A 26593-nucleotide genomic window follows, 5' to 3' on the forward strand; every position below is an offset into this window, starting at 1 on the left:
AGTAAATACACACAATAAACCAGGGTAAAATCTTATAAACAAGGCAACAAACTTCAAATCACCGTTCTTAAACTTAGCTCTCATTTTCTACTACAACGTGATAAGCGTATCAAAACAAAATTAAAGTAGAAGTAAGGTTTCGTTTCATCTCTTCTTCCACTGGCATATTTTTATTTAAAAATAGCAATGGCTGGCTTTCAGCACACGAAATCCAAACTGAGGCCCTTTAAAACTATAAACAAACACTACAGCAGCTGCCACCGGGTGTAAGAAAAACAGCTGCTTCGATATTTACATTATTTTCAATACGTATGAAAAAAACAATTGCATTGAAAAATCGAATTTTTGAAAATTTTAAAGGTGTACTGTCCCCTTAATGTTTTATGAACAAGAAAAAAAGTGATTTTGGACGTCTGAAAGCAATTGAATTTTCTCTAGATTATATCTAAAACAAAACCTTGCAAATCAGATAACTTCTGCTTTGTGAGTGAGAGCATATACGTATCCAGAAACGTGGGTTCTCCAGTTCTCCAATGGGTATCGAGCTCCACTGCGTGTCATCTGGCATATATTAGCCAATGAGGATAAATCAAGCTGTTATTTGGACGTTCTTTAGTTATTTCGTTCATTTGTCCTGGGTTGTGTGAGTACACGTGCCTTCGGAAATAATTTTGAAATTACCATCTTTTGTTATGCCTGCGAGAAAGGTGAAAGACTCGTGTACGTTTCAAAAATCGTACACAGTTGACTTTCCTTCCCTAATTTCCTCAAGGAAATGTAATAAATTTGCGATGTGTACCGCCTGTCGTTGCGAGTTTTGGATTTTGATGGTGGAAGGGCGGATGTTCTCAAACATGTGCGTACACAAAAACACAAGAACAACATAAATTGTTTTGAAAGAAAAGAAAAATTAAATTTTTCTTCGGAAACAAAGGACCAAAAAGTTATTAATGCAGAATGTCTGTTCTCTGCCTTTTTACTGGAGGACAACTTGCTACTGAATGCATCGCTGCAGTACATCTGCATCTTTATTTAGAAAAATGTTTCCCGATAGTCAAATCGCTAAGAAATACTCAAGTGCAAGGACCAAAACAGGTGCATTTGTTAAAAAAATGGGTTTGAAAAATAAATCTTTAGTTATTGATTGCATTAAAACAACTCTGTTCTGCCTCTTTACGGATGGAAGTAATAATACCGATTCAAAACTGTATCCAATTGTGGTTTCTTTTTTTTTTTTAATTCAGAGTCTTCAGAAATGGAGTGAAGTGTACTTTCTGTCCCCACTTTAGAAGGACATTCGACAGGCGTTAATATAGCACAGCTAATTATTAAAACTTTAAAAGAAAATGCAGTGCCTCTGGATAATTTGCTTAGCACTTGTATGCCGATAATGCACCAGTAATGATAGGCTTGAAGACTGTTGTTGCAGGCATCTTAAGAAAGGAAAATTCAGATTTTCATATTATGAGATGTACCTGTCACCTCTTAAATTTAGCAGCTGAAAAAGGGGCAGCTTCTTTATACCAATAAATGCGGATGAACACATTGTTGATATTTATTATTATCTTGAAAGGAGTTTTAAAAGGAAGGAAAAATTGAAACAGTTCCAACAGCTGCATAACAGCAGTTTACAATTAGAAAACTTGGATAAAGTTATAAAATGAGCTAGGATTGACACCCAGTGGAGTTTAACTGGAAAACTGAAAGGTGCTGATGGAATTGTAAAATATAGTGAACTGTCTAGAATTATGTTGGCCATCTTGACAGTTCCCCATAGTAATGCAGAGTGTGAGAGGATATTCAGTGTTGTTGCGAAAACGAGGACTAAATTTAGATCTAATATTAGTGATGACACATTAGGAAAATTTTTATTAGGAAAAGCAAGCCTGCGTGGCGATTGCTATCAACAAAACAATGAAGTTTCTATCTTAAAGAAAGCAAAACCTGCCACTGTTTATAACATTTGTACGAAAACTGATTAAAGTGTCTTTTTGTTTGCTTAAACGATGCAAGTAATAAAAATGTTTTTTATGTGCAAGATATTTTTGTGTTGCTTGCATTTAAGAATTAGTTACCATTTAAAGTTAATTCATTATTAAAAACTATATTTTTATCATTTAAAATGTCTTTAACATTGCGAAAAATCTCCTGATTTTTGAGTTTCATAGGTTGGCAAGTATGTAATGCAAAAACATTGTTTAGATTGATTCAAGAGTGGTCAAAGTAGTTATTTTCATTGAAATATACCTGAATTGGAAGTAAAAAAATCTAATAAAATTAAGTCATTAAAAAACTAGTTTAAAACTATTTAAACCTTGAATTGCATCATGTAACTGATACTCCGGATTGTAGATCATCAGTTTAAATCTGGTAAGATGGCATGCAGAAATTATAAAATTAAAAATTTTAAACTGTAGTTTATGAAATAAAGAGCAATTATGATCTAAAGGGTATCAAAATTTACAAAAAAAAAGCTTAATATTTATTTGTTTACTTTATTAAACATTTCTTTCAACGCGCGCATGCGTAAAGCGTATATCACGCATAGTCGAAATTAGAAAATAGCAACCAGAAAACTATTTGATGTGTACTTGTGATATTTATAATGATGAGGAATTTGATTTAAATCACATCAAAGACGGAATACATCGAGATGAAATACTACATTTAGTAAGGAATTATAAACTGAAGATAAGGATAGTGCTGACAGATCAACTTCCAGTTCATTGACTGCTGCAACCTCCCCCCCCCCCTGCAAGGCAGGGTGAAATTGATAAACAGATTTCGGAATGGTTAAAGTAACAAAGGATATGCTCTCATCCATTTTTTACAGCAATTCCACTTTTTTTTTAGATTAAGGAACAACGCAAGCTGCAACATTAACTGAAATAGATAATTTTAACTTAGCTTATACCATCCATTATACATTAAATGCACATGCGTAAACGTATTGGGTGCATGCATGAAAGCCTTATGCGTTGACGCATGCGTATGACTGTATTTACTCTCGAATTTTGCCATGAGTGTCAACTCTTGTGTGATTTAATATAAATGGATAATATCGATTTCTTTTTATATTTGAAAAAGAAACAAAACATTTTGTTAGTACCAAATTACCAAAGATTTTTTACTTTATGTGGCATAAAGGTCTGTGTATTCTAGAAGTTTAAACCTTCTTTAACTTTTTGACCTTTATGGGAAAAAATTTGTATTTTAATTGGATTTGTCTGAGATGCATAAATTGAAATGCATTAGGAAGAAACATGCTGCATATTTTAAAGAGGGTGAGCAACTGGTTGGTATGTTACAACTAAGGTGAAATAATAGATTTTGTTCTTGCTAAATGTTCTTATTACTATATTTATTTTCTGCATATCGTTGATTTTTGGTTATTAAAAAGTCTTGATATGCTGTTTATCTGAACAAAAATAAAGACAGCATATGTCAGAAAGTCTGTTGCCAAGTAGATGAATTAGTCAGTGGTAGGCTTGTAAATCATTAAAATCAAAACTCACTAGTGCTTGTAACTTGAAATTGGACGTAACTGAAGGTTCTAAGCTGTTGCTTTGATTTTGTAAAAGGAAAAAGAATAGAATAATGGGATAAAAAAGCTGGAATTCATATATCAGTACATAGGCTTAAATCTTGAAAAATGCTTTAATTTACAAGTATGATTTTTAAAATTTGCTTCAGAGTAGAATGACTGCTGTAACTATAATATTATGTCACATTATGGCCATCAGTGTCTCCAGATCTTGTAATCATCACAAGTAGGAAAGTGAAACCATTAATCAAAAGAATAATTTGAGATATTTGTAAGCATGGTAGTTTGTGAAGTATGTACCTGAAGAAAGTTGTCACTTGTTTTGTGAAATGAGATCTGTCTGAAGGTGTTTTCTATTTAAATTACATTTGCCTGTCATAAATATGTTCTTAGAACTGAAATAGTTAGTGTTTCATAATTGCTATTAGTGGGGGGGGTTGGGACTGGAAGTATTGTTACAAATAAATAATTTGAGTGGCACTTTATTTTTTCTGTGTAATGTAACATGAAAATCTGACGAAACCATACGCTGCCGGGGGGGAGAAAATATAGGTTCAAGTCTATTATTGAGTAAATGGCTCTCTCACAAACTTTGCAAAAGTTTTGGTGACTTATTTTTGTCGCCAGTTTGGTGAGAAATCGACAAAAATCACTGAACTTCGCGATATTTCATACCAGTCTCTTTATCACCGTAATAGGTATTGGAAAAGTAATTGATTTCATATGTAGCTGTTGTCGTATACGACCCCCCCATATAACACAATAAGAACATCTGCACTCAGTTGTTCAGAGCAACTCCGTACTGTCGAGGTATCAATGAAAGCGTTGCCTTTGAAATTCACTTTCCATTGTGTTGGTAAACATTCATTGTAGTTTGAAATGTGATTCCTGATTGTATACTGTGAAGAGCTGTACAAGTATTTTTGTGGAAATTTCCAGAACTGTGAAGTGTTTCTTTTAGGAAAATTAATTTTATTAAGCTGTGGTCAATTCTGTGTGCATTCAAAGCATTAGAAACTTGTATGCATGCAGCAATATTTTGTTTAAGATGGCAAGTCGAAGAATGTTTGTTTATTATTTCTTGATCAGATTTTTGACGACAAGTATATCATTTGGTATTTGTTTTATATAGATTAATTTTGATTATGCTATGTGCATGATTACTAATTTTTACAATGCACTATAATTGTTGTCAGGCTAATTTAATAAGCCAGTATCTCCATTTTTCGTCTAAACATTACATTTGTACAATTTCATTCTTTTTCTCTTCATTTTTATCCATAAAGGAATATTTTAGATTTCATTAACTTTCATTTGTGTTGTGCTAAAATACAAATCCTAAATAAGAATTTGTTGTATTTTAGCACAATGTCATAAATCCCTCAAATATCTATATATTGTGATATAAATTTGTTTTTTTTATGAGAATATAAGCTAAAATTATTCTCAGTATGTAGCAGATTAATTTGTCAATTGCCAAAATCACAAGTCCTCAAAAAACAAAACGTGTGAAACCAGTAAATAATGCTGAACTCTAATAACAATATAATATATAACATTCACTATGGCTAGTTAATGTAGTGCACTTTTTTAAAGTGAAAACAAATTTAAGCTGTGTATGTAGAACAGTAGTAATGTAACATATAATCCATATTTAGCAGCTCCTCTTTTATTTCTTATAATATGTTGCCAATACATGTAGGTGGCAGTGTGCAGGACCCCTTGTTCAGAATGATTGAATTTTGGCAACTATTTTCTTGAAAAAAAATCCAGAGAATAAATATTATGTGACTGGTTTTCCATTTTTTGCAATGGCTGTTTTAACAAAGCATATCAAATTAAGTCCTCTGTTTTCTGTGAATTTTTTACAGTAGTTATTGATGCAGAATTAATATAAAAATTGAAGTAATTGAACATTCAAAAACTGTCCTTCATGTTTTGCCTGAATATTTGGAAACTAAGAAACCATGATATGCTTTGATTAAAAAATTTGGAACTATTAGTTTTAACTATTAAAAGCATTCATAAAAAATATTTTGATTATTCTAGTTAACTTTGAATGCAAGAAGCCTACTTCGTGGTCTGAGTATTGTTTGTTTATTCTTGAAATGAATCTCTTCACTGTATTTGCCTTTTCCCAAAAACAGAAATACAGGGTGTTCATAAAGTCTATACATCTTTGAAAAATATATTCCACTTCGAGTTTCTTTGGAGGCGATCTGAAAAAAATGCTGGCAGCAGGGGAGAGAATAGCCATTGTTTGTGCCCTTACGTGCAGATTAATGTATCAACAAATGCAGGAGGACTTCGCCTGCAAATTGAGAAAACAAGCCCTTAGCAGAGCAGCTATTGAAACTTCGGTAAACAAATTCAAGCAAACTGGTAGAGTGGACCTTCTGAGAGACTTTCAATAACACAAGTTGAACAAAAAAGCGATTATGCATAACCCCAGGCATCTACATGAAGACTCGGCATTTTGCATTACTACCGTTTAGAAAACTACACTAGCGGTTCAACCTTTTGACTAATAAGTACCACCTAAACAAAAATTGAAAACCTTTAGTGCCGCCACCACTCTTGAACAAAGCACAGATAGGAGTGTTAGAGAAAAAAAACTCAATCAGGATTTTGGGTTTTTAAATTTAATAGTTGAAAATACTTTGCATACCACCAGTGATTGAGAACCCCTGCTCTATGCTGTCATTTAAACAAGGGTGCTCATCACATTCAAACTGTGCATAAGCATGAAGCTGGGGACTGTGGAGCTTGGCAAGTCACTTGTTATGATTTGTTGGAAGATATGGATAATGAGAATGTTCTCTTTAGCGATGAAGCCACATTCCATCTCTGTGGCCATGTTAATAGGCATAATTGCCGAATGAAGGCTGATGAACAACCAAACGTGTTATACAAATCTCAAAGAGACTCGCCTGAAATTAATGTATGGATTGGAATAAATAAGCTCTGTGAACCATGAAAGAATCATTACTGAAGAAATTTATCTTGATATGTTGCAACAGTATCTTGAGCCACAGCTAGTATCAGATAACATTATTGACACTATTGTCTTCCAGTGGAATAGGGCACTTCCCCATTTTGCCATTATTGTGTGTAATTATTTAAACGAAACTTTTCTTTATAGGTGGATTGGTTGGAGCTTTCAATGGCTTTGGACTGCACAATCAACCAGCCTTAACTCCCCTACATTTTTTCGTATGGGGTTTTGTCAAGTCCAAAGTGTGCCAATTGAAGACTGGCAGCATTGAACAATTAAAACAGTGAATTATGTCTGCAGCAGCTGAAATTACACCAGTAACTTTACATAAGGTGTTCTGGAGTGTAGTGGAATGGTGGCAATTGTGCCAGGGGGGCACACCTAATTGTACTAATTTAGTGTTATATTATTTTGCATTTTCATGTAAATAACTTGTATTTCAGAATAAAGCCTGTTTAAGAATTTATAAACACCCTGTATTTGAATTGTTGTTACATGTATGTTTTGTAAAATTAACCTGAAGATTCCAGAGTTTTACTAGATTTTATTTGAGTCTGAAGTAATTTCAGATGTATTAAAAACTGTTCTTAAATTTAATTAAATGCAAGTATGAAAAGTGGCTTTAATTAAAAAAAATTAAATGTGTTCTTTTTTCCCCTTTCCTGCTCTTATAAGCATCTTTCTTTACCGTGAAAGATAACACCAGTGCTGCATTATCAAGGACACATATATGGCTAAGCATAGGGCTACTTAAATATTTTTTGTTTAGATTTTCATCATGATTAAAGGATGTTTAAATTTATTAAATATTTCTCTTGCAAATTTATTATTATTAAAAAATATCAATTTTTAAGCAATTCTTTTGAATTTTAATAATGCAAGACACTAAATAATTCTAATAATGTAATGCGTGTTGTGTTGATCACAAGTGGCATAAATTAGTAAAGGTTCTTTAATTTTGTGGTATTTGTTTAGATTCAAATTTTCTCTTGGGTTTTATTTAACATAAGTCATATCACACTTTTGTAATTAACAAGAAATCATATGTTGATTTATTGCAGTTTTTGCAATAAAATATTTGAGTACTTTAATTTGGTTTTTTATACATTTGATTTAATAAGCTAAAATATCTTATTTAACAACCTTTTTTTTTTTTTTTTTTGGGTAAACTTGCGCTCAAGTACCGAGCCATATAGAATTTTTGTGAGCAAAGTTTTAGGTACTCCTAGGTGAAATAACATGACATTATCCTTTAAGATTTCTGAGTATTACCTCTGTTGGAATGAAACATTGCTAGGATTAAAAGCGAATTTTACTCAGTGATGAAAATTTTCATAATTTTAGCTTAAACAAAAAAGTTATTACAGGTTAATTCTATTTGTAAGAGTCCTTTAGTTTTAAGAAATTCACTCCTGAGATGAAAGGCATGCACATTCTTTAAGGTTGTTAAACATTAATAGAATGAAGGTGCAGTATGTGAAATAGGCAGCCAATGCTTATATATCTTATGAAAAGCCCTAAAAATCATAAATATTTAGATACTGTGTATAAAATTGCTTGAAATTCTTAATGTGTTGTCCATAAAGAATTTTCTGCTTCTTGTAGTTGAAAAGAATTACTGTCTTTCTGTAGACAGTTTATGTATGTGCTAAATATTTGTGAATAAATTCCTGAATGTCTTATGTATTTTGAGGTGCAAAGGGAATGAATTGTTCATGTTTTGCTGATAATTTCCATCTTTGGCTTTTGCCTATTTAATGCTTCCTTGCAAACTTTTGAAAGAAAGTTTTGGCTGTGTTTTAAAGATAGTGCAAGTTAATTCTAGTTTTATATTCCATGCACAAGTTTTGAAAAATTAATCTTCAGCAACAATCGTACCTGCTATGTAAGCAGGATTTCCTGCACCTATTAATACATATGGCAGGATGGCTTTGAAATATTTTTTTTTTTTGCCTACAATGAAATTGCATCGTCTTCTGCTTCTATAGGCTATTCTGCATCAGCTCCACAGAGCCAGTCAGCTTATTCAGGTTCTCCAGGCTATGGTTCATATGGTGGCTCTGCACCTACAGGCTATGGTAGCCAGCCTCCCAGCAGTGGTGTAGGTTCGTCTGCTGCTCCACCAACTCCTGCATATGGTGCTGGTGCTCCTCCATCAACTGGTGCTTCAACTGTACCGCCTGTTGGCCCACCATCTCAAGGACCCCCTGGTCATGGCATGCCACCACCACCTGGAGGTTATGGTGGCCCTCCTGCTGGAGATTATAATCGTCCACCTGGTGGATATGGTGGACCAATGCCACCTAGTGGTCCTGGACCTATGGCTGGAGGTCCAGGTACTGATGGATATGGAGGCCCTCCCATGGGCTATGGTGGACCTGGTGGTGGAAGAGGTGGATTTCAAGGTAAAGATTGTGATGAAAAGATATAACGTTTTTTGTAACAGTCATGATGAAAGAGAATTCATTTGTATTCATGAATGGATTTCTTGAAAAAGTATTCTTGGTATAATTTTTTTCTGACAACATAATGTTTTGGATATTGTAGAACTTGTTTATATAATTGGAATAATTGATTTGGTGGTGGCTGTTAAAAAGATGCATTTTTGGAAATGCTTGGATTTCTTTCCTTTTTTTTTTCTTGTTTTCAAAAAGTATACTGTGCATGAGTATTTTTATTAGCAGATTTAAATGGTGAATCTGCTGTAATTTTTGCCTTTATAACTTGCCTTATGTCTTCTTCCTTTTCTCCATCTCTTAAGCATGGTTTAAACTGCATGGAAACAATTTCATTAGGTACTCCTAACAGTAAAGCATCTTCCATGAGCTGTTTTAAATATATATTTAGGCTAATATTTCCAAATTATATTTTCTGTACTGTATATACTTGCAAAGAGTAACTGATAAATTTCTTGCTTTAATGTGTATGTCTTCTATAGCTAGTGATTTATCACTTTCTTATTATTGTTTGTTAAATTTATAATAGTGATAATTCTAATGTTTACATTAATGTTGATTACTTTGTAATTGCATGACATGTCTATTTTTGTTAAGGAGGTCCAGGAGGATATGATAGAGGCAGCCGAGGAGGAGGTGGTGGCTATGGGTGAGTGTGAAATACTTTTCTATAAATAATTCCTAATTTAGTTGTCAAAATTTAGATGGATTTGATATCTGTGAAACTAATCTTTTTGCATTTGCAAATCTTGTTTGGGGAATTTTAGTTGTCAAAAAATTCATGTGGTATTAAGCTTTTTGTTGTCAAATACTAGTAGAGCCTATTTATAATTTTTTTAGAAGTAAATGCTGTGCTGAATTGCTGTGTGTTAAGAGCTAGTATTTTACATGTCCAGTTTGAGTAAAACATAAGCTGTATTCATGATAATGCAATTATGATTCATTTTGGGCGAGGTTTCTTCTGTGTGTATGTCAAGTGTGGTTTTTGCTAGACTATAAATTTTTATAAGATTGTGGTCTTCACTAGGGTTTGACTATAAATTGCCCAAGAAATGTTATGTAGGTGAAATGCATTTGAAAAGTTCTTTTGAAAAAAACTTCATAAAAGTTATACCTCTTGGTTTCCATGCATTGCATATCATGATTTTATATACTGTCAGTTTCACTTTTCCTTTAAAGATAAAAGCATAGAACTGGCACTCGTGCATTTGGTTATTCCATTGTATAAATTCTTAGGATCTGGTTTTCTCTTGTAATTTGTGAAGTGTCGGTCTGTTAAGCTGCTTCCAAGCTATAGATAGATTCTTGAAATTGCCCATCTATTTGCTATAGTGTATACTTCTCCCCCTCCTAAGGCTTAGTCACGCTTAAAATCCTAAAGCTGCTGTGGTTTCTTCATAGGAATCCCAAATCATTGGATTATATAGCATATACTGTTGAACTTATTTGAACTGCAGAAATAAGACCCTTTTTCCCAAAAGATGAATAACAACAGTTAAGAAAAGGTTATCTCTTGAAATTGAAGATTCCAATTTTTATATATTAAGTCCTGTTAAATGATTATATACATTAACTTAACACATTATAAGTTGCCAAAGGCTAACTAAAATTTGCTAATTTTATTCTCATTAAAAGGTTTGCTCTGGGTGGGTAATATAAAATTGTTGTTTTCCAAATTCTCTGTATTTTTAAGTTAACTTGTTATGAAGATATTCCATACTCATCGAGTTTTAAATTTAAGAAATGTGTGAAGTTTGGATTTATTATTGCCAAAATTCATTATAAAGCTTCAGATAAGCTAGCAGCTAGTACACTCTCTTGCCCTGTTAAATGTATTAATGTTCGAAGCTGAAAATTTTACATTGGTGCTCCAGTTTCTAGAACCTTCTTATTGCCCTGCAAATGCATTTTTAGAATACATTATTATGTGTTTAATTGTAGGAATGTAGAATGTTCCAAAAAGAAGAGCAGAATTTACTTGCTTGTGTTATTTTCTGCAGCATAAGAATGTCATCTACATCACTTGATTGGCAAATTATTGTATTCTCGTATGTGTTTTTATGCATTATTATGTTCTCGCATTTGCTTAATTAAACGCATAGCTGACTAGTTGTGTGCAACTACTCCAAGCAAGTACATAAGTATACTGATGGAGTTCTACTGAAATAATGTCAGCTATCATGATAGCTCTTCGAAATGCAGTGTTGTTAAAACTATGATTAAACTAATATAGCATTTTTGATGGCATATAAACTAATTAATAAAATCAGGTGTACATGACAACTGCTATGAACAAAGTAATGGTGCTTCTTTTTTAGAAAGGGAAAAATGATTGTTGTTACAGTTATAAGAAAATGATTAAAGAATTTTTGTATTGAAAAAAGAAAAAAAATCTTTCCTGTGGTATTTATCTTCTGAAAATTTTCTCATTGAGGCAATTCAGATTTAATTTCAGTGAGTGGGCATTTATTTGCTGGAGATGTACAGGCATTCTGACATAGCAAGTTTTTATCTTTTTTTGTGTGTTTGTGCGTTAGTGAAATCTGCTCTTTAAAAAAAAAAAAAAAAAGTGCATGCACATGTAGGTATTGATTTAAAAGATTGTGTATGTTCATGTTTTTATATACAAAGATTTAACTAATGACTAAAATTATGTGTAGAAAAAAGAACAAAATGCATTTTATTTTGTTGAGCAAATTATTGCTTGCTTTAGTAGCTATGATTGCGAGCCATTCTTAAAAAATATGCTGTAATTTTTTGGGGGGGAGTAAATATTTACTAAATTGGTATTCACTTTATTTTGTTCGAGCTATTTATATCATATATTAGTAGGAAGATTTCTGTATTTTCCCATTAGTTTCCCATCAAATGCTGCTACTAGTCAAAAGAAAACTACTGAAATACACAAGCATTTGGTGCACACATCAACTTAAAGTTGCTTTTAAACCTACTTTAAAGTTATGTATTAATTAAAAAATTACATCCAGCTATTTAATTTTGCATTTTGAATAATGAATTATACATACTTAACACACACACACACACACACATATATATTTAATGCAGCATGTATAGGTTTGAATTACTGGCTTTTAAAGTAGCAACACATTAAAATGTACATTTTCTGCCTAGAAAGTTTTTGCATAAAAGTATGTAAAAGACTTGATTTAACTTTATTCAGGTACTTAAAATAGAATCGTGTTAAAAATGGTTCCCTCTGTTATTACTGCCTTTTTTTCATTGTAGGAAGTATTGCGGCAAACTCTTTGTCTGAACCTTCAGCTACTCCATTATTTTGCTCTTGATATTTCTTTAAAAATAAAAGAATTAAAATTAAATAAAATTAAAGTCTTTAAAGACTCATTTTTAAAATTTTTGGTATATTTTTTTCAGTGTTTTCTAATAGGAAAATAAGAAATTTTCTTATGCTAACATACAGTATTTTGTTCAATTTGTGGTTCTAACTGGTGTTATTTTTTTACTTGAAAAGAAAAATAATTTGAATCTTTATTCTTTTATTAGTTACCATGTCAGTTTTATTGTACTGGTGAAGGTATTATGATAACTTTCATTTTAAAGTAAAATTTAGTGTGTTTAATGTATAGGGGTTGTTATGCATTGTTTCTTTTGTTGTAAAATTATTAAGCTTCTATTCTTCTAGTGCAATAATAATTCAATTTTTGTATTAGATGGATTAGAAGTTGATTTACTTGATATAAAATATAGTGAAGTTTTTAAAGAAAAAATCCTCATAACTGTGTGACCATAACTGGGTTTTGAGTCATTTCAGTTTTGCCACATCTGGGAATGTAACATCACCCATGTTTCTCTTGATGTCAAACTTTGCAGTTTTGTTATACACATGTGAACATTACAGATGCATTTACTTTCATTATTTCTGAAGTGTGAAAATGGTACGAATTTCATTATTTGGACTGATGAGATGGTATTCTCTAAACTTTAGTGGTTAAAAGAATGTAAGAAATCTAAATGTGTAATTTATGATGTCCAGGAGCTATTTTTTATTGATATTAAGATTTAATACATTTTGTACCTCACTCTTGGTTTTGCAAAGTTTGTGTATAATATTTATTCACTACAGCCATGTTAAAATATCTGATACTTAACAAAAAAGTAAAAGGTTTATTATTTATTCCTGTATATTTATCTGGTGATAGGAACAATCTTTCTGTTTCAAGTCTTTAATAGGTTATTAAAATACATAATTTTATAATATGCATGAAAATTCTTTGTACAGAATATCCTAATATGACCTTCACTCTTTCGTTACAGCTATTGATTAGTTAACTTTAATAATTGTTAATGATTGCCATAATTAAAATTTAATAATTTCTTATATATTTATAATGTATTAATTTATAAATTCTTTGATAAACTTTTACTTCTTTCTTTTCATAAACTTACTCTCCCTGAACTTTGAACAGTGTGCTTATTTAAAATATTAGTTTGTGCCTGTTAAAAATGGGGCATCAGTAAGAAAACCAATGAAATTCAGTTGTGTATTGTAAATTGTATTCATTTTGCAAAATCAACAAAATTCTCTCTTAAATATCATGAATCATTGAAAGGAAAAAAAGGGGGTGGAGTCGAGTTAGGGACTTCATTCCCAAGGTAAAATAATAATAATAATAATCTTAGATCTGAACTGTAAAAAACCAAATTTTCCTGCAAGAAGATGTGTATGGGTTTGTATTGGTAAGTTTTCCAGCACAATACAATTCATTACATTAAACATTAATCTGATTTCTAATGCTTAAAGGTTCGTAACTTTTTCACTTAATGAATTTTAGAACTTATATTTAAAAATTTCAACTCATTTGTAATATGAAGTTTTCTTTGTTTAATTTTTTGTCTTAATGAACCTGAAGATCATTCTCTTTAAAACATAATATGTAGACATTTTTGCATGTGTCATTAACTCATTTGTATTCAAAAATTCATTATCAGTTTTCTGTATTTCACTGCCAAGCAGCTTGTTTTACTAGTTATTCATTCAGTGAGGTGTTTTTAAACACCCTCCATAAAGTGTTGAAGTTAAATGAGTGAAGTCATCTTGAAGTTGTCAAGTTATGAAGTTATGCTTACACTGATTCTGCTTCGTTTTTAGTAACCAAGGTCCTGGCCGGGGAGGTTTCAATAAAGGTAACGGTGCCACAGTGTGGTCCGATAAAAGTTCATTTACTCTTGTTCGTCATTTTTATTTTTAAGAATACGTAATTGGTTAGATTTTAATGTCTAATGTTGATCATCTGTTTCATCTCTGCCATTACAATTTTCATATCAGATTTTGAGTAGAAATTATTTATTTCAATGTTCTCAGTAAACAAAAGGTGTTGCATGCTAGTTTTATCATAATCGAAACATTTTCTGTATCATTAGTTTAATATTTTTAAATTTAATCATTTAGTAACACATATTGCATAGCTGCCAACTCCTCAGGTTTTCATCATGTCTCTTGGAAAATCATGAAACTCCTGGTTCTTGTTTTTCAGCAATAAATGAAATTTATTGAATTAAAAAAATTAAATTATACAAATTATTATTTATCTGCCGCTAATGATTTTCGGTGTAACTTTTATTAAATTGTATTTGATATGAAACTGTCTTAGTTTCCAGTAGACATTTGTAGAAATTTCTGAGAAGAATCAACCAGTGTAATAAGATATTTGTTTACATCAGAGTATGTACATTGCTAAGTGTAGTTTTCATTGTGTGCTTTGATAAATTACAGCTTCCCTTCCTTACTCGGAATTTTCTCGGTCTGCAAGTATAAGAAAATTGCATAATGAAACAAGCAAGGAACATAATATTCAGAATTTCTAATTAAATATGAATATATTTTATGTAGAAATCATAAATAATTGAGTAACTTGAGTCATGCATAAAGCAAATTTAAATCGATTTGGTGGTCACTCCTTCCCCAAATGTTTGGGAAAACCTGCAAATTTTCAGTTTTCCATTTTCGAGGTTGGCAGCTATCTCATAAGCATATTCATATGGAAGCTAAATTTGTAATTGATTTAAATAAGATATGTATAATTAAATTTTTCAAACTTTTTTTTCTTTTAAAGTTGAAAAACAGTTTTAGTAAGATTTATTTTTGATTTTATTTGTAATGTGATTCAAATATGTGGAATTTTTTATTTTTCAGTTTTAATATATTGTTAATAGTAATTAAATTTTATGAATTAAAAATATTTTTACAAAGTCAACTATTCAGAATGTTGTCATAACACAATCTGGTTTTGAATGTTTTTGTTTTTTTAATTGCGTATGTGACACCTAGGTTCTCATTTATCAAATTCTTTAAAATGTATAGCTGTATTTTGGCTGTGGTCTTCCTTTCATAAAAAAGCTTTTCCCAAAGTCATAAACTATATATATTCTTATGAAATTTTGAAGCTTTTGGGAAAATTTACATATACGGTTGCACACCAGTTGCATTTAAATAAGGGGGATTGTAAGTCTTTGAAATAGTGCCCATAAAATTTGAAAGATGTCATTCATAAATGTTGAAATATATCTGAATATATGAACTTAAGTCTCTGCACAATTACCGAGAGCACTTGTGTTACTGCAAATTTGATTTTCATGACTGATGTATTAGATGAAAAAAGCATACAAATTATAGTTCTACCTTATGGAAATAACATATTAAATATCGCTTATAGTAAATGGATGGAATATATTTCTGTGTTATTGTGCTTTATAAAAAATTTTGGTCAAAATTGTCTATGGTGTATCGGGAAAATCGCATTATGTATCCACATGTCTAGTGGCATCTATAATTTTTCATGGATTTATCAAAAAAAAAAAAACACAAAAAAAAAACCAGATAAGTAAAAAACTGATATGTATGATGGCTGTTAAATATGTAACAAAATCTTGTTGTTAGAGATGCCAACATTCCTGGTAAAATCGGTAGACTCCAGATTTGTTCTTGCATATCCAAGCGTTCTGGTGAATCTCCAAGACTCAATTCTTAATATATCTGATTCTCTCTTTCAAATGCCAGCCGTGTAAAGTTAACTGTCAAAGAAAAAGCATATGCTGTAAAGGAAATTTTGATGATTAAAAGCTATGTTATATCAGCTCTCATTTTAAGATCTTTTCCCCATATGTTTTTCAGAGTAATTTTTCTACTTTTATTCGGTTTGAAGTGTTTCAGTAGATAATTATATTTGTAGAGCATTTTATGAAGACTAACATTAATGTGGGCAGTTGTATTTAAATTTGTAAAGAGTATGGTACTTTTAGTTCATCTTAAAATTACAATTCTTTAAATAAATTTATTATGTTTAAGAAGCAGTTATCTAAATAAAATGTTTCCTCCCTACTGGTTTAGTAGTATTAGAATAATAAATACAAAATTGAATGAAATTAGCCCCAGCCATATCTTAATATTTAATTTGTTATTCTAAATTTTAATTTTTGTGTTAAAATTGTTTTAAGTAGTTTAGTAGCTTATGTGTTTGGCTTAAAATCAGATTTCTAATTTGGAGTGAGCTTAAAATTTAGTTGCTGCAAAAACTTGAGTTTTCTAATATTTAAAAGTTGCCATCTATGACATAAGTTCAAGGTATTGTCTTGGTATTGAAGCCACTGAACTAATAAAAGTTCCTTTTGCACATGGAGGGGGGAAAAGAAAGCTGCCATATCTGCCCTTACAAATCAAATTCGTAATATGTTCTGTTTGTTCTAAGTCAATTAGAAAAATGGGAAAATAATACAAATATTTCCCATAGACTGTTACTATTCACTTAACCTTTGATCATACGTCTGCATATAAAATATGCAATAATAGGATAACTTGAGTTTTGTTTGAATGGTATGGAAGAAAGTGTTCTAATAGAGTTGGAGAGTAGAACATACTGTAAATATTTTTGTGACATTTAACTTCTTTGGAATATCGTAGCTTATTTATTAAGCATTACTTTCGTGTTCAAAATTTTGCATGTATTTTAATCACCACCATCTAGTGTTTTATAATGTCAGAGAAATGTGTAATCAAATATAAAATGGTATTTTAATTACTTTTGCAGTCATGGAATCAGTAATTTTATTCAGTTATTTGACCCATTCTTTCAAAAGTATTTATGGCTATGAGTATCGGATCTGTTGTAATGCAGTAAACTTCATATATTATATAGGAGAGGATGACATAATATGTAAAATTGGAAATAAAAATAAGTGGATATGTTATGGTGAAAATTTAACTGTTTTTAGAAGGGGTTTGAAGTGATAACAGGTTGATGTATAATTTGTTGATCTTTAACAACTGGAAGGTTGTTTTATTATAGCACACATGAAATAATTTCATATCTGTGCTGCATTTTTTATATTGAGTTCTAAAAGTTTTTGCTAGATGCTGTGTGTTTTCAATTTTGCTACAAAAATTTTTCAAAAAACGGGTGAATTGTTTTACATAATACATTATTGCAGAGGAAATGTTTTTAATTTTGTCATATTCCTCTGGTATTGTAAGTTTAATTTTCAATTTTTGTCAAGTTATTTTTAAGTATTGTCAGGGGTCATTGGATATCCATAAAAACTGCTGTATGAGATTTTTACTTCCGTTGGCAAGATATTGGGATTTAATAAATGAGACATGTAGTAATGTTTTCTCTTAGTCACTGAATAGCCACTGCAATTTTTATATGAAAATCTACCAGGTGGTTTAAAGATTAAAAAAAAAAAAAAAAAGGAAGTTTGAAAAAAAAAAAAAAACAGTGCACAGTACAAAGTCCGTTATCTGGAATGATCTATAATCCGGACCTCAAAGCCGAAAACTTTTTTTTGTATGCTTTACGTTTGCGCGTTAGGAGGATGTGTCTCCAGATATGTTATAAAATGCTTGGCATAATTTATGGCCAGCTACCATATTTCATGGTGAAGACGATGAAGATGATAGCCGCGAAATTGAACGTTTTGGACATCACAAACTAAAGGTGAAATTTTCCAATTATTGGATTTTGTAAAGAAATGTGGAAAAGTGGTAATAAATGAAGATGATGTAACAGTTTTTCATTGCAACGACAATGCCCCAATTAACGAACCCAGAAAATACTGTTTTCGATAGTGAAGAAAGTGACAGAGAGGTTATTGAAAATGAAAAAATTTCGATTGACAAGTCGGTATTCTCTACACAGCAATTACAGGACTTGAACAGTGGAACTTTGTAACTTAACAAGAAATTATGTCTGCTTATAGAATTAAAGAGAAAGTATTAGAACAAAAAACGAAGCAACTTAAACAACTTGCATTGAAAGAAATGTTTAATAAAGTAAACAAATAAATATTAAGCTTTTTTTGGTAAATTGTGATACTCTTTAGATCATAATTGCTCTTTATTTCATAAATTATGGTTTCATATTTTTAATTGTATAATTTCTGCATGCCATCTTACCAGATTTAAATTGATGATCTATAATCTGAAATCGCCAAAGTCCTGACGAGTCCGGATTACGGACTTTGTTCTGTATTACATAAAATGTGAAAGTAGAATGAATCAACTACAAATTAGATTTCAGCATGGTTTGAATTCAAAAAAAGAGTTCCTACTTTTTGGTGTGATTTATTTGTAATAAAATAACATTCTTCATCAATTTGTGTGGTTGAAGATTTCTGCATGAGTGTTGTTTGAATCCTGTTAGGTTTACGTATGACATTATTTTCTTTTTATAAAATAATATTTTGGTATTGAAATTTGTATAAAAACCTTAATTCTTTAAGAGTTAAAAAAGTCTCATTAATTTAAAGTTTTGAATAATAAGAATAGTACATTTTTACAATCTTAAATTACTTTATGCCATTATGTTAGTAATAAAATTGCTCATGGTTAAACTATCAATTGTTAAAAAATGCACTATTTTAATGCCCCACCTCCCGCAAGTGCTTGTTTTTAAGACCATGCTGGAGCAACTTTATTACTAAAATTAAAAAAACTAAACACTCAGTGAATTGTATTTTAGTAACTTGTAACATAACTGTGTAATCTTTTTAGGAGGTAGAGGAGGATTCCAGTACAATGGTGGAGGTGGAAACTATGGAGGTACTTATTTTTTCCACAAGCATTTTGTCTTATTCATAATATTTGAATGGTTAAGACATTTGTATTACTGGTATACTTATAAACATTGTGTGTATAAATAGCCACTGCTCTGCTCTTGCTTGGAGGGAATTTAAGCTGAATTGCAGACAAGGCAATTTCATTATATAGTGTGGAGTTTCGTGGTGTTTAGGTTTAGTTTATCTGCGTCTAACAAATTTCTTCAAAGCTTTAAAAAGATTTAAATTTCTTTTACATGTATGATTGAGTGCTTTTAAGCTTGAGAAAATGTTTCCAAACTTGCCTTTTAATGCTAATTGTTTATGGAGAACATTAATTTATATTTAATGACATTGTCCTTGATATTAAAAATTTCAGCAAAAGCTGTAATTCTCAGTTAGCAAGCCCCCAACTTTTTTTTTTGTATAGTTACTTTTTAACAATATAAATATTCCAAGTAATTACTGTTCTTTATGTGGCTAATAAAAGTAAAATTTATTTGAAAATTAAAATGTTTTGTAAAGATAACACGAAAAAGCTCGAGAAACAGTAATTTTTTAATTAGTGAATAAATCATTCTTCTGCCTTTTCTCAGTAATGAAAGTAAATTGAATCGGAAGTTTCAACATTTTTTTAGTTATGTATTTAATTTCGTGAAAAGGGAGTATAGTTTCATTTAAAGTTAAATTTTTTTATGTGTTTGTTCATACCATTTTTTTGTTACCATTAAAAATAGCCTAATATATAATTTCACAAATTAAATTCCAAGCTCGTAGATTTAAGTTCACTAATGTTCATAAAATTATAATGTTTAAAATAATAAATGTTTTAAAAAAAGAGGAGTGTCTGGTAAAGTAAAATTATTCTGCAGTTGGATGATTTTGGGGAAAAGTTTGCATATTTAACTAATTATTAAACTGGAATTTGTAAATTAAGCTGTGAAAAAGCTGTAATTCTCAGTTAGTAATCATATATAACCAGTTGTGTGAACAGTTATTTACTCGGCTCCTTGTACAAAGAAATGATATCACGTTTCTTCAAGTATACCAGGCTCTTATAATATTTAACTCGTGAAATCGTTGCATATGAATTCATAATTTTTCAGGTGAAGAGATTCAGGATACAGTTTTTGTGTCTGGCCTACCCGAAGGTGTCAATGAGGATGACCTCTCCAATTATTTTGGAGCTATTGGTGTAATCAAAGTAAGTATAAATTAGCTAATTATAGTTGATCAGACCAATCTTTATTCTGCTTCAATTTATGTTATAAATAATGTTGGCCAATTAAAATTTCTAATATGGTAATTTTCTAAAACAGATGGATAAGAGAACTGGCAAGCAAAGAATATGGATCTATAAAGATAAGCTAACGGGGAAAGGTAAAGGAGAAGCTACAATTACATATGATGATCCCCCAACTGCAAGTTCTGCTATTAATTGGTTTGGAGGTAATTTTTGATGTTTTAACATAATAGTTCAGGTGCAGCTCTTTTTCAGTTTTTCTTAATGTATCTTATATCATATATAATTTTGAAATGTATAAGGAGCTGAGTAGATAATGTGTAAGGAATTAATTAATAGTGAACAGGTGACAAACCTGCATTGAGATTAGCATAAAGAAAACTGAGTACTAATATTAAAGAAGCATGACTTTAATGTAAAGCTTTGTTTCCTGACTGTTATGTGTGCAGTTTTCATTTTTGGTATATATAAAATAATATATTCTTAGGAAAGGATTTCCAAGGCAAAAAAATCAATGTGCAGTTGGCACAACGTAAATCACAACCTTTTGGTGGTGGACCTGGGGGTCCAGGTGGACGAGGCAGAGGTGGTGGTCGAGGCGGTGGACCTCGAGGTCGAGATGATGGTGGTCGTGGTGGTGGAGGAGATAGAAGCTCTGGAGGATCAGGTCGTGATGGAGACTGGAAATGTCTTAATCCGTAAGTGCTTTTTATGTTTTAATTCATTAGTGGTAATGTGAGTGTTCAAAATTTTAATTCTCTTATTAAATGTAATCACATTTTTGATATTAATTTCTCTTATTGAAAATAATTTTAATTTCATTCAACAATCAACCTTTACTTAAAAATTCTTATAGTAATCTCAACTATAAGAATATAGTAACAAATTTACTGTCATTTTGCCATATTTACATCATAAAGCCTTGTGTATAAGTATGGATATTCATTGAATTCTATAAAATTGCACTAGTACTTACATTGTAGAATAATAGTCTTGATAGCAGTATCTTAGCAAAATACTTAAAATGGTATGTTATTAAAATAGCAAGATGACCAATTTTATGTTGCTGACATGGATATTTTCAGAATATCCATAATAATTTGACTGTATGGGAATGTTCATTATGGGCAAAATAAGTTCTTTTTTCAAGTTAAGCCTCCTTGAATTAGTGCATGCATAATTACTATATTTAAAAGTTAGTTTTGAGAAAATTTTATGCAGAATGTTAAATTCAGTTTTGTCCTTGTAATAAATAATGCAAATATCAATGTGGCTGTCGCTTAACAGAGTCAGATTATAAATTTATATTACATTAAATTGTGCATGCACAAATTAAATTACATCTGGAATTTGATTTAATATTTTTATTTTATATAATTACATTGCTATTTTGGTTTGCAGGGAATAATTTTTGTATTTTTTATATTATTTAAACTTTTACTCTGATTACTTTTTGAAATTTTTATTGCTAATTGATTACATATATGAATGCATTAACTGTTCTTATTGAAAATGTTATGCTTTCTCAGAGACTGTGGAAACAATAATTTCTCATGGAGAGTGGAATGTAACAGGTGTCATGCGCCTAGACCTGAAGGCGTAGGAGGTGGTTTGCCTCCTGATAGTGGACGAGGCCCAGGTGGTGGAAGTAGCAGAGGAAGTGGAATGAGAGGTGGACGTGGCGGTGATCGTGGTGGACGTGGCAGAGGAGGTCCTCCAGGAATGGGAGGCCGTGGAGGTTTTGGTGGCGGACGTGGAGGTCCTGGTCGTGGTGGACCTATGAGAGGGGGACCAGGGTAAGTAATAAAATATCTATACATGGTCAATTAGAAATGAATAAAATCATAAATTTACATTTCAAGAAGACTGTAACCCAAAATTGTGAAACTAAATTTTCAAGTCTAGTCTAGTCTACTTCTTTAATTATTAAAAATCACTGTAAATAAAAGGTGTAATTAAATAAGACTACAACTATCAGCAAACTCCATAAATAAACTGATTTAAAAACAAAGTGAAGTTGGGGAGAAAAATTCACCTTTAAATTGGCAAGTTTATATATATTGAGCTCAGCAAATATTTCTAAGTGTATTATCAATCAAATTTGCTATGCTTCAAAAATTGAAATTATTTGTGATAAGGCACAAACACAAAAAGGTGTTGTAATGAAAGTGAAAATTCCAGTCTATCCTTATCCGCATAGTGCGTGTTGGCTGCGCTGAGATGTAAATTAATTTATGGTACCACTTGAAAACACAAAAATTTGCCAATTGTGTATGACTTATTATATGTATAATCTCGAAAGCATTACTATTATAGCTATAATTGTTTCCTCCACTGAAGATTGAGATTAGAATCTGCCCAATTTGGATTAAAAAGTGTTTTTTTTTTTTTTTTTTTTTTTTGCAGACATTTTGCAGCTGAAAGAAATCTATTTAATGATATTTTAAAATAAATTCAGATATTTATTTAGCGGCATACATAAGCAAAAATATGTGCGTTCAATTTCGTGATAGCATGTCATAACATCTAGATTTAGTTTTAGAAATTTGCCTGAAATTTAAAAGTATTATTAACTAATAATAAATTTAGAGGAAAGAAGAACATTAAATGATGTAAATAACATTAAAATGAAGTTAGTTACTTAAAAATTGAATTACAATAATCAATGATATTTTGGTGAATATAGTCATATTAAACGTTAGCCTAGATGACTGATTACTATTTATTTTATTTTACTGCAAAATGAAAAAAAAAAGTTTAAAAGATTTTGTAAAATCCTAGTCTAGTCTTCGCTGTGACCTTGGTACAATTTTGAAAAATGCTGCCAACACCAAAATGACCGGTTTACTGACCAACACCTTCTTAAACAGAGACAGAGAGAGGTAACTGTTGTTACTACTCATCATAATGTCGTGTGTACTATATATGAAGGTTAGAATAAAAAATATGTATTGTTAAGATAAATCTTCTCTGCAACAGGAATGGCTCTGTTCTAACGTAGAGAGAAACAGCTATGCAGGAAATATCTGTCAACGAAGGTCAAGTTTATCAAGAGTACATAAAACTTTAAAGAAAAAGGAAATTTTTTATCGTGCAAGTAAATTAATTAATAGAGAGTAGTTATTTTGAGCAAAAAAAAGTATGAAAATCTGAGTATAAATTATTCTTCTAACACATGCTCCATAATTTTCTGTATACATCGCAGAGGGGAAAATTCTTGCCGTCAGGTTCTGTCACCAAATCTCTTGGTGAGGCATTTTCTTTAGTTCAACATGCACTGCACATTCGAGTCTTAGGATTCTCGAGGTTACTGGAAACCAAACTTGCTTTGTCTTTCTAAAAGACAATCCAATTGGCGCTGCGAAAATTGGCTCTACACCAGCTGCCCAAATGACGCTCAACCGATACATAATTCGCCAACAAAGTGGTCACTTCCAACATTGGCGCAAAACTCGCTTTTTTTGGGATTGCCGTATGACGTTCCCCGACTTTGGTTTTCCAGGTAGCGTGGCAACCCTGTTCAAAAGGTACCAATCCCCTTAAACTAACTTTTGCTTTATGGTTAAAGAAATGCTGTATACTTTTGTAAAAATTTGATAAGGTAAGCTAGGCTAAAATTTTATTTATTTATACTTCCTTGTACAAAGTAAAGGAAGTATTGTAATAACGGAAAATTCCGGTTACCATATTTCAACGAAAATATCCGTTTGACTACTATCGAAAGCAATTTAACAATGTTTTTGCATGACAGAATAAGACTCTTTTCCCTCCCAAATGAATTATAAAATTGATTTAAAATGGATTCAGAAGGGATTTTTCTCTTCCATCTGTACTTGTATATCTTGCATAATTCAAAAGCGAGCCTCAGCATGTTGAAATTTTGTATATAGGATTGCTATAGCATGTAGTTGTGAATCTCCCTTTTTGTGGCAATTGGCTGCACCCAAAATATGTATACTGACTATTCTGTGAGCTCTTTTTTTTTTATTCTTATGTATTGGGAAATTGTATATTTTACTTTAAAAATGTATGTTCTTATCTTCTGGTTAACGTTTTTATACCTTTAATTAACTGACATGTTACAGTTGTAGAATTATCAGCAATTTAAAAATTGTTTAAGTGGCTAAGCCTAATTTTTTTACCATAGCAGCCATATTTGTAGCTTTGTGATATCTATAATAAGTAACGCCTTTTATTTTTGTGAATTAAATCATGCTTAATCCATTCTGGAATTATCATTTAAGTTATTATATTGTTGCATTTTGGGACGGGTTTGTAGATTTGTAGTAATAGACGACAACACTCGATGAAGAATGAATGTACAATTTATTAGCCAGTATTACTCAGGACAGCTCCAAAAACACACTCCTGAACAATCAGGGACACAGCCTTTAGTCTGTAATGGTGGAGACTGCTTTGCGGCAAAGCATCGGGAGTACATACAGCTCCCAACTTCATTCAGTCGTTCTCAGAATTTTACTTGCTGTCTGTGCTATCTGCCTAAATGGCGAATAGTGGAGATCCACCATTATAACTTGAAGCTTATATATGACAGCACTCAGAACTGGAACTCGATTCTTCACAATTTTTTGTGCATTAATAAAATTTTAATATTAGAATTTTCAGTAATTTTTTAATATTTCGATTATTATATTCATGTGCTAGTCTTGTTGAACCAAAAGTCAGTTTCAGCCGCAGAGTTTTCAGTAAATGGATTTTATGAAAAACCTTTTAAATACTATCTCATTCTGTTGTAAAGTAGCATGTTTTATATTCTTGAAAAATTTGTCAGTAGTGAGTGAGAAATTTTATATTTTTATTGTAATGTTTGGCAATGCTAATAATTGTTTTATTATTATTTCAGGGGTGACAGAAGACAGAGACCATACTAATGATTTAGTGGAATAGTGGAAAGCATTTTATTAATTTTGAATTCATTAAATGGACTTACTAAGCACTATCATTGTCATGATGTCATCATTTAAGTTTTTCATTGTGTAAATTTTAATAAAATTTTCTTTTTCTGTACCTGATTGTTTTTATCTGTTTATTACTCAATAAATACACAGTCTTCTAAAACTGTTCAGAATAATTTAAAGGGTTATTTTTCTTGATATGATAGAAATTATGTACTTTCATACAACTGTTATCTTTGTCATAAGCTTGCATTCGGCTGAAATTTATTTGGGCTCCATCTGTTGAGGTTTTTTAATTATTAAAATGTTTAAGTTATAAAGTTGTTTTTGTCCTGATTAAATTACTGGTAGGAGTTTAAGAACTTCTGTATGAATTGCAGAGTGATAAGTATAATTTTGAATTTAAGAGCTAATAGTACATTAAATATCTTTTTCATGCAGCTGCTTAAATTTACTAATAATGTTGTAGCAGTCATTAATGTTTGATATTTAAATTCATTTAGTGATTTCAATAGTAATTATACATACTTGGTGTGGTATTAATGAAATGGCTAATGCATAATCTTGTGTTTAATTTTTAAACTCTTACCTATAAAAAATGTTTTCCAGTAATATATTAAATTCATTGAATTTCTAAAATTTAGCTGTACAAATTTGATTTTGTCGCATTAATGACATAATTTTTCTTATTGAAAACATCTGATCTGAATTGTCTTAATTTACATTGGTGTGCAAAAGTTAAAAGCAACTTGCCATAACTCCATGAGAGACAGCATTTTGTATTTAAATGATGATGAAAGCATAGTTGTGCAAAATTGAATGCAATACATACAGTATGGAATCAAACAAAGAAAGGCTTTATTGAACTCGTAGCATTATTACACATGATTGTCTGTATAAGAGGAAGAACAACAAGCAGATGTTCCTTAGTATGGGATGTGACCTCTCTTTACAGCAGTGTTTGCTTTGCACTCTCTCTCAGCACCAGATTGTCCCAACAGATCTCGAGGTAAGAGTTCCTATTCCTCAATCAGCATTTGTTTCAGTTGTTGGGTGTTTCCCGGAAAATGTAATCGTGCCACAATGCGTCTCCCCAAAACATTGCACACATGGTCTGTGGGATTTAGATCAGGGTAACATGCTGGCCAATCCATTCAAGTGATATCTTCACTTTCCAATAGCTTCTGAACTGCACCGGTGTGGCTATGCATTGTCATCCATAAGAGCGAAGGTCTGCTCAAATTTCACTTCGGAGCAGACACACATGAGGAAGAATCACCTGGCAATAGCAATCTCTGGTTATAGAACCTCTGTTAAAAGTCTGGATTTCTGTCTGCCTGTTCAGCATAATGCCTCCGCAGGTGAGAACTC

At 31.1% G+C, this 26593-nt stretch overlaps 1 protein-coding gene across 2 annotated transcripts in view; it reads left to right on the forward strand.

Annotated features, from left to right (window-relative positions):
* Window positions 1-25334, forward strand: part of LOC118197647 (uncharacterized) — a 50336-nt gene extending 25002 nt beyond the window's left edge. The window contains exons 5-13 of one of the 2 annotated variants that reach the window (XM_035369185.2): window positions 8528-8944; window positions 9593-9644; window positions 14124-14158; window positions 19020-19067; window positions 20170-20267; window positions 20383-20512; window positions 20794-21004; window positions 21836-22102; window positions 25171-25334. In XM_035369185.2, the coding sequence (XP_035225076.1) occupies window positions 8528-8944; window positions 9593-9644; window positions 14124-14158; window positions 19020-19067; window positions 20170-20267; window positions 20383-20512; window positions 20794-21004; window positions 21836-22102; window positions 25171-25198 (1286 nt within the window). In that variant the 3' untranslated portion in view covers window positions 25199-25334. The remainder of the gene's footprint in view (window positions 1-8527; window positions 8945-9592; window positions 9645-14123; window positions 14159-19019; window positions 19068-20169; window positions 20268-20382; window positions 20513-20793; window positions 21005-21835; window positions 22103-25170) is intronic. The other variant, XM_035369187.2, reaches the window with a different exon arrangement.
* Window positions 25335-26593: the final 1259 nt, after the last annotated feature.

This window comes from Stegodyphus dumicola, chromosome 8 (assembly GCF_044657685.1).
Source record: "Stegodyphus dumicola isolate Sdum_Otavi_A_Nest chromosome 8, ASM4465768v1".
Lineage (NCBI taxonomy): Eukaryota > Metazoa > Arthropoda > Arachnida > Araneae > Eresidae > Stegodyphus > Stegodyphus dumicola.